Below are 17,203 nucleotides of genomic sequence, written 5' to 3'. Positions count from 1 at the left end.
GTGGTTAAGGTGAAAAAACACCTGTCTGTGATCGGCCTCCCATTGTACTTACCTGAACCCTCAAACTTGTCCCATGGGGACGTGCTCTCTCTTTGCCCGGGGTTCTCGGCTCTTGATTGGACAGATTGATAGCAGCACAGCCTTTGGCTCCCGCTGCTGTCAATCAAATCCAATGACGCAGGTAACGGGGGCGGGCCGAGTCCTGCATCTGGCGTCTATGGACTTCAAATGCTGGATTTGGGAGCGCTTGCCCGCAGGGTAGCCCAGGGCTTCTCCCAGGGAGGTTATCTGATGTGGGGAGGAGCTGCGAGAGCCGCCAAAGGACCCTAGAAGAGGATGATCGGGGCCACTCTGTGCAAAACGGGCACAACGGAAGTAAGTATGTGACATGTTTGTTATTTTAAAAAAAACACGAACCTTTAGTGTCACTCAAATAAATATGTATGCTCCTAAGGCAGTGGTACTCAACCTTCTTAGTGCTGTTACCCCTCGATAAAATTTCCCAAGTTGTGGGGATCCCTATTGGTAAAATTATTTTTTACTATTGCTACTGTATATGCTTCTGTATATTCTGCAAAGTGCTGCAGAAGCAATGCAAATAAGTCAAATAAATGTGTATGCTCCTCAGGGGCAGGGGATGCTGCTTGTGTATATTCTGCAAAGTGCTGCAGAAACAATGAGAATAAGTCAAATAAATGCGTAAGCTCCTCAGGGGCAGGAATGCTGCTTCTGTATATTTTGCAAAGTGCTGCTGAAGCAATGAAAATAAGTCAAATAAATGTAAATGCTCTTTGGGGGCAGGGAATGCTACTTCTGTATATCCTGCAAAGTGCTTCTGAAGCAATCAAAATAAGTCAAATAAATGTGTATGCTCCTCAGGGATGGAGAATGTATGATCTGTAAAGTAGTGCGGAAGCAATGCAAATAGATCAAATAACATCCCAAGTCCCATAGTAGTAAAAATGAAAACAACAGCCATCAGTCTAGATCTATAAATATATTTATTATAATATAACAAGATCTTAACCAGTAACATAAACTATGTACAGTACCATTACAGATAACCCTGTTTATTTTCTATTATTCACAGAAATAGGTTGGTTTCAGTGTGAACAGATGTGTGATGCTGACTGGAGTTGTGTGTTTTGTGAGTCCTTCCTTATATTCGAACACCTCCTTTGGAGGTAAGAGACACACCAACTTGAGGAAAGAAAGTAGTTCCCATCCTGCACCAGGCAGATAGAAGCGTGTTGCACTTCCTGGCTGAAGAGTCTGAAGGGTCACCCCATAGTAGGAGAGACGGTACGTCATATAATTGTGCTTTTTCTTTGTTCAAAGAATAAATATCACAGGAAAATGCATAATGATAAAAATCCATCACATTCAGATCTAAAGATACAAGGAGCATTCAGAAAATACAAGTTACGATGGACCTGCTGTGCATTGGTTGGCAGCCATTTTGTTCCCTGAATTGAGAATGCAGCCTATACATATTACTGGTGCTACTGGCATTCGAGATATGCTTGGGGGTGGGGGGGGGGGGGGCATTTACCCAACAAGGCAGCAACAGGCTAGGAGCAATGAGGTTTACTAGGAGCTCACAATTTGATTCATACAATACATCCTTTTCTGATGCTGGATCATACCACTTATGGGTTGTGTTTGGCTGTGTGGGACAGCAAATATGGCTCTCCCTAACACACAATAGAACTATCCCAATTCTTTTGATAAATAGGAGGCGTTTAAATGATAATGTGGGCTCCTGGTTCTGTCAGAACCTTCATGATAAATCCTCCCCACCAGACAAGTCTTTGATTTCCTTCTTCAGGTCTATTTGTAAATTTCCATAGCAAACTATTATACATCTTGGGAGATATCATGAAAGGTAGTAATAATCTATGACAATGACTTCCTATGCATTATGATATAGATTGGGGCTCCATTCCCATATGATTAAAAATTTTCTAAAAAATGACAAATGTATGTAACTCCCCTTATCTATATGTGATAAATGTACGACTCTACTGTGAGATTACAATGTGATGCCATGTACTGTCACATCTTTTGTACCTGTGTTTTCTTTAAATAAAGAATTTATAAAAAAATAAATATGAAGTTTTTCTTTAAAGAAATCATACTTTTTTTTTAGTATATCAGAGTAATATATAGTATATATATATATATATATATATATATATATATATATATATATATATAGTATATAGTTTGGGTTCTTTTTTTAAATCTAAAAAGTAAAGGGGGCTGTAATTAGGAGCAGTTGTTTTTATTGGTTCTTGATGCCCATAGCCACTGAAGAGAGGCTTCCTTTCATTGATTCACTGAGAGGACAACCGCAGTCAACATTGTTGTCTTAGGGCTTGCTCACATAAGCCGTGCACTAAATTAGGTCATTTTAGAGTTCAGGCTGGTAGTTGATGTGTAGTAGCACTGAAGGTTGTGCCTTGCGTTGTTTGCTTTTATTTTTTCTACTTTACTGTAATGTCACAAAATTATATTTCATCTGTCTATATGCACCACTGTGGAGCTGCGATGGGGTGAGGTGCGCATCCCATCTCAATGCAGCATTCTGGTTTAAACAGGGTACACAGAACACAATCCCATTGTGGTGGGTCTTTGCAGATTAGGGCAGATCATTGCACATGGCGGGATCGAACCGTTAGATTGGATTCCCCAAGTTTTAGATTCAGAAACTGCTTCTCAAACTTGAACATTGCCTTATATGCTATAGAAAAATTGAAGTCAGGGTTTGGACTGAATGTGTACCCCACTTCTTCCATGGCATTAGCTGTTCAACTAGTAAAACCTTTGCTTATGTATAAAAAATCTATTTTTATTTTAATGTTTCCAGTAAGATGCCATGATTTTTACATTGTCCCCAAACCCTTCTCATCCTTGCTGCTTTATAAGAGCTGTCTAACTGTAGTGGAAAACAGTGGGAAGGCAATTTGTGCCAAATGCTAATACCATAACAATGCAATCTGTACTCCAAACTTTATATTAACACTTCACAGAGCAAATGCATTTCACCACAATGGCGTCTCATTCATTGTTCAGCATAATAACTGAAACAATTACTGAAATACCCCCCACCAATAATGTATGACCATCAAACAAATGACAGGTCACACACACAGCAACGTTTATCCTGTCTCATAGGTACACCTCCAAAGCTGGCCCTACACATTACAAATGTTATTGTACTGTCTCTGCACAATCTACTTTAGAGTTACCAAAACTAGTTATGAAGGCCAACCTAAACAACTCTTTCAATTTATATTCATTCCATTAGATCGGTGCATGATATAGATGTTTCTAGACCATGATATAGATGTTTATGAGATTGTACGATTAGATTTCAACATCTACAGAGATTTAGACCCAGATTTCTCTAAACATATATGCTCAAGCAGCCATCATAGGTACATTATGTATCTGGAACCCTACTAGATTCAGCAGGTGTCAGGAGTCAACAGTGGAGGGGCTGTAAAGCTTTAATAGTTAAGGGACATAAAGATAAAAGCACTTTATTAGATACATGTCAGTTACAAACACTTTGAGGTCAATTTGTAAAATTATTTGTTGGATGACAGTCACACACATTCATGCACACTGGATGAATTATCTGTAATAGATTCATAAATATGATTGTCAGCTCCAACTAGTGGCCAGAACACAGCAAAGTTTTCCAAAACACCTTAATAAGAAAATATATCACATTTTGGTCACTAGATGGAGCTGATGATCATATATATTGATCTATTACAGGAAATACTGGAATAACTCATCCAACCTGCACAAATGTGTGTTACGTGCATCCAACAAATGTTTTACAAATAGACCCCAAAATGCATATCGTAGCTTACGGTATCTCTATCCAAAGTTACGCCAACGAGGAGACACCGTCTGTATTTTATTATGAGCACTGCTGCTAATTATTTTACAGCCAGGCGGACATCTCAGATAAGCAGCTCTGTGTGTGAGCAATTTTTAGCTAGATGTTCATATATTACTGGTGAGAACAATCTCAATGGTTCTTCCAGTAATCATGCTGGACATTCTTAAAAAGAAAAGCCAGGAACTGCTATTATTATTTTTTCAACTGGCGTTTGGTGGACACTTAGAAGTCTATTTATAAATGTTTACACGGAATCTTCACCCAAGGATCACACAATGGCAATTTCCAGAACGATCACCTCCTCTTTGGCACATACAATCTTGGGGTATCCAGATCCTTGGGGATTATTGAAACCTTATCCAGTGCAAACGCCTCATCCTCATAGGGATACAAGGATCTGGATACCCGAAGATTGGATGTACCAAAGAGGAGGTGATTGCTCTGGAAATTGCCACACACTCACTATATGCCCTTTACCCATGCATAGGTGCTAGGATCTGGTGAGTGGGGATCTGAAGGAGAGCATGGAAGTCACTTGACTAATTTACGCAAGAGTTGGGGTTAAATTCATGCATGAGTCACTTTGGATATCAGCACAAGTCACTTGGAATTTTGCCATTTTGCACTACAAAGAAGGGACTGGATTTCCATGGTCATTTGTATTTTTAATGTATATATATATATATATATATATATATATATATATATATATATATATATATATATATATATATATATATATGCATATTTAGATTTATGTGTATATATATATATATATTTATCTGCACATTCCTTTATCATATTTCCGTTCGTGAGGAGTATTTTAGGAGGAACTCCTCCCTTTTTTTGTGATGAACTTTGATGAGTTTTTTATGTGTTTCACACATATTGTATTTTGTACAGTACACTGGATTTGATGTTTTTAGTTACACGGTTCTAGCTGGAACCTACACACAATCGTTTAATAAATGATAGACCACTAAATATATACACCTTTTTGGTATAGGATATAGGATGAAAACCTCTTCAATTACATCAAATTTAAATACTGACATATTACACTGAATATCACTTGGTTAAATTGCACTTTCACCTGAGAGGAGTGACTCACACAGGAGGGTCACTCTTCAGCGCCACTTACCCCTACACTTATATATATTTTTTAGCCTGGGGAAAACGATGCACTCCCTGTATATCTGGTAAAACAGCAGCAGCTGTTGTAAGGAAAGCAGAGAAAAATGCACAGTAATGCAATAATAAAAAAATTTGCAATATTGAAAATATTGAAAAATATATTTAAAGTAAATAAGGCAATATTCGCTTACATAATCTACTCTTTGAACATACACTGTGCTGTTTCTTTAATACTGTGTTTTGCAAGCGTGGCTTCACACTTTAGCTGTGGAAGACGTTGGCAGAGATTATCAAACAGCCTTCCCACTGCTTAACGAGCTTCCAGGCACCGAAATGGCTTTTACAAAGCAGGGAGGATGAGGAAAGGCTGAGAAGGAGGGGAGGGAGGACAAGGGTCTCCCTCGGACATTGGCAACTTTAGTCTTCTATTCTGAATCATGGCAACACACCGACGTGTTATTATTGCATCACTATAGCAACCTTGTATCTTACTGGTAATAGGTATAAAAATGTAATAAGGCCACAGGGTCAGGCAGAAGTTCAATGCAGAAGGAAATTTTTCTGTATCTTCAGCAGAAATAAGAAAATGGGTATGAATTACTTATCTAGTTTGTGGTGCATTGAATTGTTTTTCATATGTAACATGGCACAAGAACACAAGAGTGCGATTCCTTTTAGAGCAGAGGCTGTCAACACAGAAGGTGTAGGGGGCCTCAACTGTAGCCCTTGAAGTCACCAAGGAGCCATATGTATTATGCAGTATATGCAACCCAACAAAAGACTGACAGGGCTCACATACATGGGGGTCACTCTCTACTGTCCTCTGCAAAGGAAACCATGGTGGAACTCTTTTCAGAAGGTGGCTGCCAGGCATTAACAAAGTGATACTGCTGCCTCCTGAATGCCCCTTTTTTCCCTTGATCCAAAAAGGGATTTTCTATTGAAATACTGTGCCACAACTATGAGCCAAGCATTTGGCATCCATGTAAATGGGTCACATTAGGCAACGATACTGCCTACCAAAGCAACCTACTGTATAGGTTTTCCCGTACTGCGTTGCAACTGTGGCAGTAAGCAATAAGAGAGTGCAGACTTACAAGAGGAGTTGGCCAAAGACTGTGGACATTCTATAGCAGTGGTTGCAAACATACTGTAGCAGACAGTTAAGAGAATGGAGACATTGTAAACAAAATTTCTATACGTCAATTCTATCATAGCTCCGTTGTAAAGCAATGCTGCGACTATAGGCTGCTGGGGTCCAGGGGACACACTGAAACCCTAAAGGTCCACAGGTTGTGCACCAGAGCTCTGGACCCTTTCTTAACCTCTTTACCTTAGGGGAACCCTTGAAATAGTTTTTAGTTTCCATGGAAAAAACAAATTCACTGCTAAAACCAATTCATTGGGGATCAGTTGGGAAAAATGCCCTTTATATTGGTGACCAGTGGGAAGAATGCCCCCTCTACAGTGGTGGTCAGAGTGTTGCCTTTACACACAGCTAAGAAGATAATTGATGTCCTGCAGCTGGCTCCACCAAGTAGGGTTGGCCCCAGAGCTATGCAGCCCCTCCAACCTCTGGAGGAACATCTAGTTAAGAATTGATGTTCTAAATATTTTGCTGAAGAAAAACCTATATAACTACAAGTATTTCATGCTGCCAGCTACTACAAATTCTATATATATATATATATATATATATATATATATATATATATATATATATATATATTCATCTTTTTAATTTACACTGATTTAAATATGAATTTCTCTTAATCAGCTTACAAAATGGCTGCTCCACCGTTTTTGTCACTGGCAGGTGCACTTCATGTGATGGTAAACTGCAACTAGACTGTCAGTTATTTTATCCTATCTGAACCCAGTGATTTGATTGGAAGGTCACTGAAAACAAGCTAGCCTAGCGGAATTCACAAAAAAGTTTTGCATTTCATACAAACAAATTTATGTCATGAGGATATTATCAATAACAAGATTATTTTGGACATAAGAATGTTTTTGCTCCATTATTAGTATATTTAAAAGCGACTACAAATTCAAACGCTCTTATTGCACGTAATGGAGGAAGCTATCATAGAGCTAAAATTATTCAAAATATATTACTGTATGTCATAATGAACAAAATACATCATCTAAATAACTGAAAATGTTTAAAATAAAAACTGCATCCAATCTGTTTTGTGGTAAAATAGAATTGAATTAAATGTATTCATATCCTTTGTAATATAATTTGGGACATCATTGATATTGGAACCAAAGCGGTAAATTACATCAGACTTACAGAAGTGAAAATAACTATTAATACAAAATAATATATTAAATTGGACATTATTGTGAGGATAACGGATTCGGCATTGACAACAAATAATATCTATAATTAAATAATAAAATAATATTTTAATCTTTTTGTAAAGATATAGCAAAATAATACAGGTTATTGTTTTAGCAGGTTTTACTCCTTCAAGTGTCAATGTAAATGTTCAGCATCGTTTATAGAAAAGTAAAAACGCAAACATTTTTGTTTTTTTGTTGAGCAATATATTATAGTTTTGGCAAAGAAGACATGGCAGAAAGAAGGGGCATGCGACCACCACGCTACAGTCCAACATTAGGGCCCATTCACAATGTGGAGGTGTGTTATTTTATACATCAGCTTGCACTGAATTAACACAGCTCACTCATTTTTAAGAAGCTGTCAAACTTTGCAATGTACAAAATAACACACCTGTACCATTTCTTCAAACACAGACCACTATAATGCACAGAGCAAAGAACGCTATAACAGGTGCTTTGTGGTGCGCTGTGTTTGTGTTTAGGTGCAAATAAAAATGAATGGCACCACAGTACAACACACGTAGAGCCATGTGTTAATTTGCATTGTGGTATATATGTGAATATGACCTAAAGTAGTGTTTTAAAAACATTACCAGCTAAGCCAACTCTTTTTTTTCTTTTTTTTATAAACCAAGACCTAAAATAAAGTTTTTTTTTTAAATTATAATTATATTTCAGCTACATAGTGCCCAGGCATAATGTAGCAGTCAGTTTCTCTTTAACAGTGAGAGTTTTTAAAAGAAGCAACATTTACAAACTTTGTCAGGTGACCACTGTCCAGTGGAAGCAATCGCTGGCTAGAAACCACACTGCTCAGTCTCTTGCAATAACTGTTGCAGCTATCAGTGTATATCTGCACATGTTTCTGACTTGGGAGCCTAGGTAACAAATCATAGGTTGAATGTATGGTAGGCCTTAATGTGAACCTGTCAAGTAATGACTATGGGGTTGATTTACTAAAGGCAAATGCACTGTGAACTTGGAAGTGCATTTGCTGTAGATCTGAGGGGGACATGCAAGGAAAATAAAAAACAGAATTTTTTCTTGTACATGATTGGATGATAGAAATATGCAGAGCTTCCCCTCATTTCAGATCTTCCCCTCAGATGTTAAGTGACTGCACTTCCAAGTGCACTTGTAGTGCACAGTGGATTTGCCTTTAGTAAATCAAACCTTATGTGTCTAAGCTAACAAAACCTCTTAAGTAGCGGAGGCCCTTTCTTTATTGATGTGGATTCCAAACCTAGACTGTATACATGATCCTCCTAATGCTGGCCCTGCCCCTGCTATTTAAAAGTCCAATGTCATAACTCCTGCTGACCTCTGAGGTTCTAACACTGGACTATTTATTAAGCTGTTGGGTCAGACTTAGCCCCAGAAGGTGCTTAATACTGACTTATGCATAATTCAAGGCCTACAATTAAAGGGGCTCCTCAGAGACAAAGGAACAGATCTGGAGATTCCCACAGGTACTGGTGCTAGCTTAGATCATTTTTATGTCCACTTTAATAGGTTAAATGAATAGTACAAAAGATAACATAGGCACAGAAAATAACTTTTAAACTTTGCAGAACCTTTAAGAATGAATAAAATGCCCCCATGCAGTGGTATTGCTGGTTATAATTGCAAACACAGTCATTGTTCTCAGTTTGCCCACCCCATACAGTCCTCAGCTGTTGAAAGTAGCCAAATTGGTGTGTTTGCAGCAGCAGTGAGCTCCTAGGTGCTCATAGACACCTGAAGAGTCAATGAATGCCAGTGGTGTCTGGATTAGGCTTGTGCAATTAGTTTTGTAACTAATCGAAATTCGGCCGAATTTTGCATCTTTCGGACATTCGGACGCATCCGAATGTCCGAATAAAAAAAATAACGAATAACAACAAATACGAAAGAAATATAACGAATGAATTTGAATGAATTTCGACATGATTCGGTAATTCTTTAAAGATCTAATGAAACAAAAGGTCAGCTCAAAGTAAATCTTATAGTCCAATCAGCTAATTAATTTTGTGCCAGAGGATGGATTACTGGCAAAGTGCATTCCTGAGAACTGAGTTAGAAGGGTGTTGTACTGTATTTGAGCCGAGGAGAAGAGACGTTGTCATTGTGTGTTAAAAGATTCAATAAACAAACGACTTTCCAAACTACAAATCATTATCAGGAATGTCTATACATACATAAATAGCGAATACGAACGAATGAATTCGACACTCTACGAATAATAACGAATTATCCGAAAACGTATTAACGTAACATAACGAATATAACAGAATGAAATTATGTATTTTACGAATGACAACGAACCGAAACTAAACAAAATTTTCCATTGTGCACAAGTCTAGTCTGGATGTCCATTGCAGCAGTGAACTCCTAGGTGCTCATAGACACCTGAAGAGTCAATGAATGCCAGTGGTGTCTGGATGTCCATGGCAGCAGTGAGCTCCTAGGTGTTCATAGACACATGAAGAGTCAATAAATGCCAGTGGTGTCTGGATGTCCATAGCAGCAGTGACCGAACAATAACAAAAATGATCCTGCTGCAAGCTGCTGTATACGGCTGATCACTGTTCACAAAGGCAAAAAATGAATTCTTAAAGTGGACCTTCACCCTCTCCCACGTGTTCCTTCCATTCCACCCTTCCTCCCATCCTGTAGAAGTATCACACAGTTTTTTTTCTTACCTTAGGGGAATGATGTGTACATTGCCCACTGTGCCTCCCAGGATATATTTGTCACTTATCCCAAGAGGCATTTTATTCAAGGAAAGGAGAAGAGGGTGGGCCTACCAGTGCATCATTGAGAGGCCCACCCACTGAAGAGTCGGCAGGCCTCTCAATAATATCAGAGAGATCACAGCGGTGCGGGCCTAAGTGGTGGCAGGGCATGAGAGGATCTCAGTGGGACAAGGCTAGATCCTCTGGATTAGTGCATATCTGAAATGTGCAGATACTGGCAAAAAAAAAGGGGGGGGGGGGGGGTCCGCTAGAGGTATGCTTTAATACACATGGTTATAGGTATGCGATTAGCTTTTTGAATAATGGTGGAGAGTGCCCGCCTTGATTCTTATGTGTTGATAGCAAATCATATATGTGAGAATGGAATTGAACTTTTTCTTAGTTCTGAAAAACTTTGAAGATGTAGAATCTCTGTCAGGTTCCCCATTCACTTCCTGTTCCAGTGACCACCTGTCACAAATATAAGAAGTTAAGGGAAGCCTACCAGACAACAATACAACCCTAACAAAGGTTCTAACTCTTTCTTTCCCTATGTAAAACAGAAAAATGGGCTACAATTTCTCTTTAAAGGTTATCTAAATCCAGGATCTTGTGATCTCTGAAGCACCTCACCGCTCTGTGACAGTAATTACCTTGAATACCACGTATAAGAGCAGGCTGTGCGAATAAGAGAGAAAAGCTACCTTTTACTGTGAACCATTAGTGGCTGGCTGTGCAGGTTCTCAATGAAACTGCCGAATTAAGAATTACTTTGACCTTCAGCCTTTAAGCCCATCACATAAATCCATGAAAGGCATTAATAGAGTACATGAACACTCTGTATTGGGTCTGATGCCTTTCTTATTAGATGAAGCTCATTAGTAGCTGGGGCACTTCTGCAAGGGTCATTCATCTTATACGGGACCCTAAGAATTCTTCCCAAATGGTACCAATCTGGATTCAAATAATTATGAAACTTTGTTATTTACCTATAAGAATCAAGGTTCACCTGATTTGTGCAATTTGTTCTTTTCATATCACCTTGTACATTAACGGCTGGTGTACTTCAGCATCTGGTGCCCATGTGTACTAGCACCTCATGGTAAAACAGTATCTATTTTTGAGTTTTGCTTTATAGACCTTTGTTAGTAGGTCAGGTCTGACTGTGCAGAGAGCAACCTGGCACAGTGGTGTAGTGGTTAGCACTTTTTGCCTAGCAGTAAGAAGGTTTGCTGGTTCGAATCCCAACCACAACAATCTCTGCCTGGAGTTTGCATGTTCTCCCTGTGCCTGCGTGCGTCTCCTCCAGGTACTCCAGTTTCCTCCCACACTCCACAGACATCTTGGTAGGTTCATTGGATTCTGTCTAAATTGGCCGTAGTATGTAGGCATGTGAGTTAGGGACCTTTAGATTGTAAGCAACTTGAGGGTAGGGACCGATGTAAATGTGTAATATATATGTATAGCGCTGTGTAAATTGACAGCGCTATATAAGTACTAGACACAATTTGTATGAATTTCTGTAAATTCGTACATTCGGAAGGATCCAAAATACAAATTACTATGCTTCTGAATTTTATACGGAATTTTGTTTATGAATTTCGGATCCAAATTCCATTACAACAGAAACATGACTGGTGTTTTGTTGACCAATCAGAGGTTTTCTTCTGCTGCTGAGTGAGGGTTGGGAAAATTACCTTTTTTATTATGGGAGTGGGAGACTGGTACTGGTAGTCGATGGAAGATTCAGAATCGGACAAAATAAAACATTTCGTTAATTACGATTATTCGTTACGATGAAGTTAAAAACCCAGAAAGTCAGCACAGCACAGGGATGGTGGGCGCCTCTCATAATGAGCACAGCACAGGGATGGTGAGAGCCCTAATAATGATAAATTCATCATAATGAATGTTCGTAAGTGTTACGAAAAGTTAACGAACATAACGAAAATTCGTATTTCGTACGAATCCAAATTGAATTTCGGACACAAATTACGAAATACGAATTAACGGCTAATACAAAACGGAATGGAGCAAAACAAATTTATTGACAGCGCACATATCTAATAAGTACCTGAAATAATAATAACAACCCAGAAGTGGTTGTAAATTGATTGCATTCACTAACAGATGCAGTATTTTCATGTCCACCTCTGATCAGATAAGACCTAATCAACAGCGAATGGTCTCGGTAGAATTGTATAATGATATTGAATGTAGCAAAAGATATTGTTCTTCTTACTGGTAACTTTGATTGAAAAGGTATAGAAAATAAATATACATATTTGTATATTCTGTTTGTTGAGCTGGTGGCATATATATATATATTTTTTTTTATAGTTGTTGCTGAAATAGCTAGCTGTTATAGCCTCCAAAATCTCACATTCATATATGTAATTACAAATTTAATATATATGTGTCTTTTAAAGATATTTTACTAGTAGTAGCAGAAAATTCTATTTCATTAAGAACTGCAGGAAGACTAATATTTTACTGGAAATTATGTGGTCTAACCATTGGTTGTACTTAAAATGATTTAAATACATGTTATGTTAAGAAAGGAAAACAGTTTGTCAAAACAGCCAACTAAAGATGCGCATAACTTTCTATAAACTAGATTTTGATGACTTACCGTATTTGGTTTGCACTTGTATGAATACAACATAGGAAGCCAACTATCAAAGTATGAGAATATGTTGGAGTGGCTTTAAGAGTTATCCAACCACAGTTCTGGGTGCACCTTGGAAGGTGGAAGTCCCTCTTTTTATTTGTCTTTATGACTCTGCTTGTGAGATCTATGTCTTTGACTGTTCATTAGTCTATGAACCAGAGCATGCAGAAGGACCTGGACTAGGCTTGTGATGGCCATGAGAGCCAATGGCAGGGGGACCCCTAGCCAACATTTCTTAAAGGGAGAATCTGAGGCGGAAACCCCCAACAAATCAAAGAATCACGTACGGTAGGTAATTTACAGGCATCCATCCATAACTACAGGAAGAATGCTAGTTGCAATGGAGGCAGCCATGTTGTTGCCCGGTGTAGTGCAAGTTTTTAATAGTTATTGATTTACAAGAAACTTAGTAATAGTTTTATGTTATCAATTATGTTAGTGTAAGTAATCACTTCTAATATATACTGAGACATCTGATCTATTGTTTTGTGGGAAACTGCTGATTCCATTATTCTGTGAGAAGTTGAGAATGTGGGTTAAAATTGTTTTAAGTATTTTTGGGGCTAATATATATATATATATATATATATATGGAAGACAAGGGGCTATTTGAGTTGAGATCCAGAACTCAAGAAGAATATTCTGAATCAACGACTATCGCCTCCAGGTATTTCCATTCTAATGGAATTGTGACTCCCCTTGATTGAATGCTGTATTTATCTATTTTTCATCATCTGTAATACATCTTTAAATCAAGCTAAGTAAATTCCTTTTATTGTTATACTTTTGAGTGGTCTGAAATTATTGTACCATATCCACATATCTGAAAGGTTAAACATAGGAATTATTAGGTAATAAAGTTATTACAGCTGGACATATGGTCCTCATAGTACGGTCAATACATTTTTTTTAGACATCATTTGATTTCTACATAGTGATAAAGATTAACAAAGGCATTTCTGATGAAAGCTGCCTCTAGATATACAGATACTGATGGATGTACAGTATTTAGGAGCATGATGTGACTGCTACAAACTGCTCTACCATGCTATATAGCTAAAGCCTGCAGCTATACTGCCATCATCAGTGCCACTCCTCCCGCTTCAAAATCCTCCACCTGACATTTTAGGATGATAGCACTCTGCAGTGTCGGAGAGTCTGATTGGTGCACAATGCTCACTCTTCCACTCTCAACCTGATTTTACATAATAGCAAATTACAAGTTTGATTTCTGGCAATTTTAGCTAGCAGTGTCAGAAAATATATTTATCAGGTTTTTACCTTATTTTCCCCATTTGAACCAAAAGTTTTCTTTTAATATCTCAATACGGCTCCAAGTTAACAGATCTACAAAAGTTACTGTTTGGTGTCTTTATCTATGGGGAACATTTCAAATAAATGAGGTAAAACGTTTGTGTTCATGCTACATATAAAATGTCTGTTGAAGAAAGCAGAAGCTGTTATTTCTACATAGCTGTGCTGATGTGTGATTGTTTAAAGGGTTAATTCGCCTTTACCAAAAAAGACTGTCTATGCAGGTAAGGGGCACCTGTAGATAAAATCAATCTGTGCAGCTTTGACTAAAGTTAAATAATGGCCTTTCTTTAGGTGTAGGCCAGTTACGCACCTCCCGAAGCCTAGCTGAAAAACAAGAAATGGCATCATCCTTTCTTGCCTTGTTGATCGGAATTTGCTAAGACACTCCTAGCACATTCAAAGCCCCCTTTTATGCACCCTCTTTCCCCTGTCGCAGGAGCTTTGAGGTCAGTAATGCTGTGATGGTAAAGAGGTATACAGATGGTTAGAGGTATACAGGGCCTTGATAGCTTGCTCCTGTGATGGTGGGCATGAGAAGTAACTGCTGGGTGTGTTTTAGCGATGTACTAGCAACAAGGTAGGATTGCATAATGCCATCTCTGGAAGTTTTTTGATAAGGCTTCAAGAGGCACATAAATGGCATACACCTATAGTAACGGCGTTATTTAACTTTAGTCAAAGTTGCACACCTTGTTCTTATCTATGGGTGCTACTTATCTTATCTCCATCCAACCAACTATTTAATAGTTCTGGGCAAATTAAAATTATTGTCTACCAACCTTCAAAAAAGTCTGTCCGGGCACACGCAATATTGTGACCTGCTATATTTCACACAATGCTTTGCATTTTCTTTCTGCTATGAGCCACCTTGCAAAGCATACTGGGAGCCAACATAAAAACCCCTAAGAAAACCAAAATAATCTCTCTTGTTGGACTACCAATAACTTTGAAAGCGGATGTCTTGTACAAACTGATAGTCTGCCCATAGTATGCACTACTTTTGACCTTTAGAATGGGTAAAGCGGTCGTATTCAGACTCTTTATGCACCACATGACCGGTTGCCGCTGGATACAGCGAATAAAGCTTATTCAGTAACCTCTGCAAGGAGTAAAACACAATAACCCAAAGCAACCAATCTGAAGTCTTGTTATTGAAAGCACAAATGCAATATGATTGGTTGCTTTGGGTACTGACTGGGTGCGATGGAGTACTGTCCTCTGCCCCTTTTTTTGAATAGGCCCAAATGTATAATTGCATTAAAAAATAAGCTTGCGTGTTCTGACAAACTGTTTCTTTTCCTCCTGCCTGGCTAATGCTATATATGTGTAAGAATGAGCCAAAGGCATTAAAAAAACAAACACCCACTTTCCCAAGAATGAGATGCTTAGCAGTACTATACCAAACAGTCATCTGAAAAAAAAAAAAAAACTCAAAAAAACAAAAACCCCATCCTCACGTCTATTAGTAAAATACACATCCGCCCTCCCCAAACCCTAATTCACTGAACCCATGTAAAAAATGAGGGAATCTATTGCGCCTAAGGTGTCCACGTGTTCCACTTTACCGCCTAGTGACACGTCAGCCTTAGTAACTTACAATATAGTACATAGTATGGAGCCCAATGCTCCAGCATCACCCAGAGGAGTAGGTGATCTTCTACATTCAATGTAGATTGTATTCAAAACCTGCAGAGAAAATGAAAACAAAAATGTCCTTTATCATACTTGTAAATAACCCAAGAAAATGTAGTTGAAGCAGAAAGAAAAAAAATGATTACCCGCTTCACATTTGGCACAAATGCCATTGAAACGGTAAAAATCAAACAGAAAAAAAAAAAAATTGTACATGTAGTAAAACATCTTCGGCTAAGGAGACAGTTCATCTGTGTTTGTTTTGTTTTGTCAACCACTTTGAATGTATTTCTTGATGACTACACATCCGTGGCGGAAGAGAGGGCAAGGCATGTTGGATAATAAAGTCCAAGTGTTGGATTTGGGGTCGTAGTATTCCATGTTTCCGAGCGCAGGACCCTCGCTGCTGACTATTCCACCTGTAGCATAGATCTTTCCTTCCAGGACCACGGCGCTGTAAACACAGGACAAGAAGATGGAGTGAGAGGTGACAATTTATAAGAGGACTGGTTACATGAACTGCCAGGAAAAATATAGAGTATGAATCTGTGAGATGTAGGATAGGAACAAATTACAATATATGTAAACCCAACGACTATTTGTTAGTAGATCTGTATACAGTTTTGTTTAGGCAATCATTGTTTGTGAATTTGTTCCAAAGTCAGATAGATAAATACACTACATTGTCAAAAATATTGAGACACCTGCCTTTACATGCACAAAAAGGATATCGGGGAACTGGAGAAAGTGCAGAGAAGGGCAACCAAACTGATAAGAGGCATGGAGGAGCTCAGCTATGAGGAAAGATTAGAGGAACTGAATTTATTCACTCTTGATAAGAGGAGATTAAGGGGGGATATGATCAACATGTACAAATATATAAGGGGTCCATATAGTGAACTTGGTGTTGTTATTCACTTTACAGTCAACAAAGAGGACAAGGGGGCACTCTTTACGTCTAGAGGAAAAGAGATTTCAGCTCCAAATACGGAAGGGTTTCTTCACAGTAAGAGCTGTGAAATGTGGAATAGACTCCCTGCAGAGGTGGTTCTGGCCAGCTCAGTGGATTGATTTAATAAAGGCCAGGATTATTTCCTAAATATACATAATATAACTGGGTACTAACATTTAGAGGTAAAGTTGATCCGGGGAAAATCCGATTGCCTCTCGGGGGATCAGGAAGGAATTTTTTCCCCTGCTTTAGCAAATTGGATCATGCTCTGCTGGAGTTTTTTGCCTTCCTTTGGATCAACTGTGGGTATAGAATTAGGTATATGGGATTGTATGATATTATTATAATTTTTTTTTCTGGTTGAACTGGATGTACTTGTGTCTTTTTTCAACCTGACTAACTATGTAACTATGTACTATGTAAGAACTTTAAAAGCATCCCAGTCTTAGTCTGTAGGGTTAAATATTGAGTTGCCCACCCTTTGCAGCTATAACAGCTTCAACTCTTCTGGGAAGGCT

The 17,203-nt window shown here is 38.3% G+C and overlaps 1 protein-coding gene across 3 annotated transcripts in view; it reads right to left on the bottom strand.

Annotated features, from left to right (window-relative positions):
- Positions 1-982: 982 nt before the first annotated feature.
- Positions 983-17,203, bottom strand: part of KLHL29 (kelch like family member 29) — a 1,407,189-nt gene continuing 1,390,968 nt past the window's right edge. For all 3 annotated transcript variants that reach the window (XM_077488859.1, XM_077488857.1, XM_077488858.1), the window contains one exon: positions 983-16,187. In XM_077488859.1, coding sequence (XP_077344985.1) covers positions 16,004-16,187 — 184 coding nt within the window. In that variant the 3' untranslated portion in view covers positions 983-16,003. The remainder of the gene's footprint in view (positions 16,188-17,203) is intronic.

The sequence above is a fragment of the Lithobates pipiens genome, unplaced genomic scaffold, assembly GCF_037356315.1.
Source record: "Lithobates pipiens isolate NorthernLeopardFrog02 unplaced genomic scaffold, aLitPip1_a1.2 Scaffold_18, whole genome shotgun sequence".
In the NCBI taxonomy this organism is placed as follows: domain Eukaryota; kingdom Metazoa; phylum Chordata; class Amphibia; order Anura; family Ranidae; genus Lithobates; species Lithobates pipiens.
Note: the sequence above shows the minus strand (reverse complement) of the source record. Positions and strands in the feature narration are given on the sequence as shown.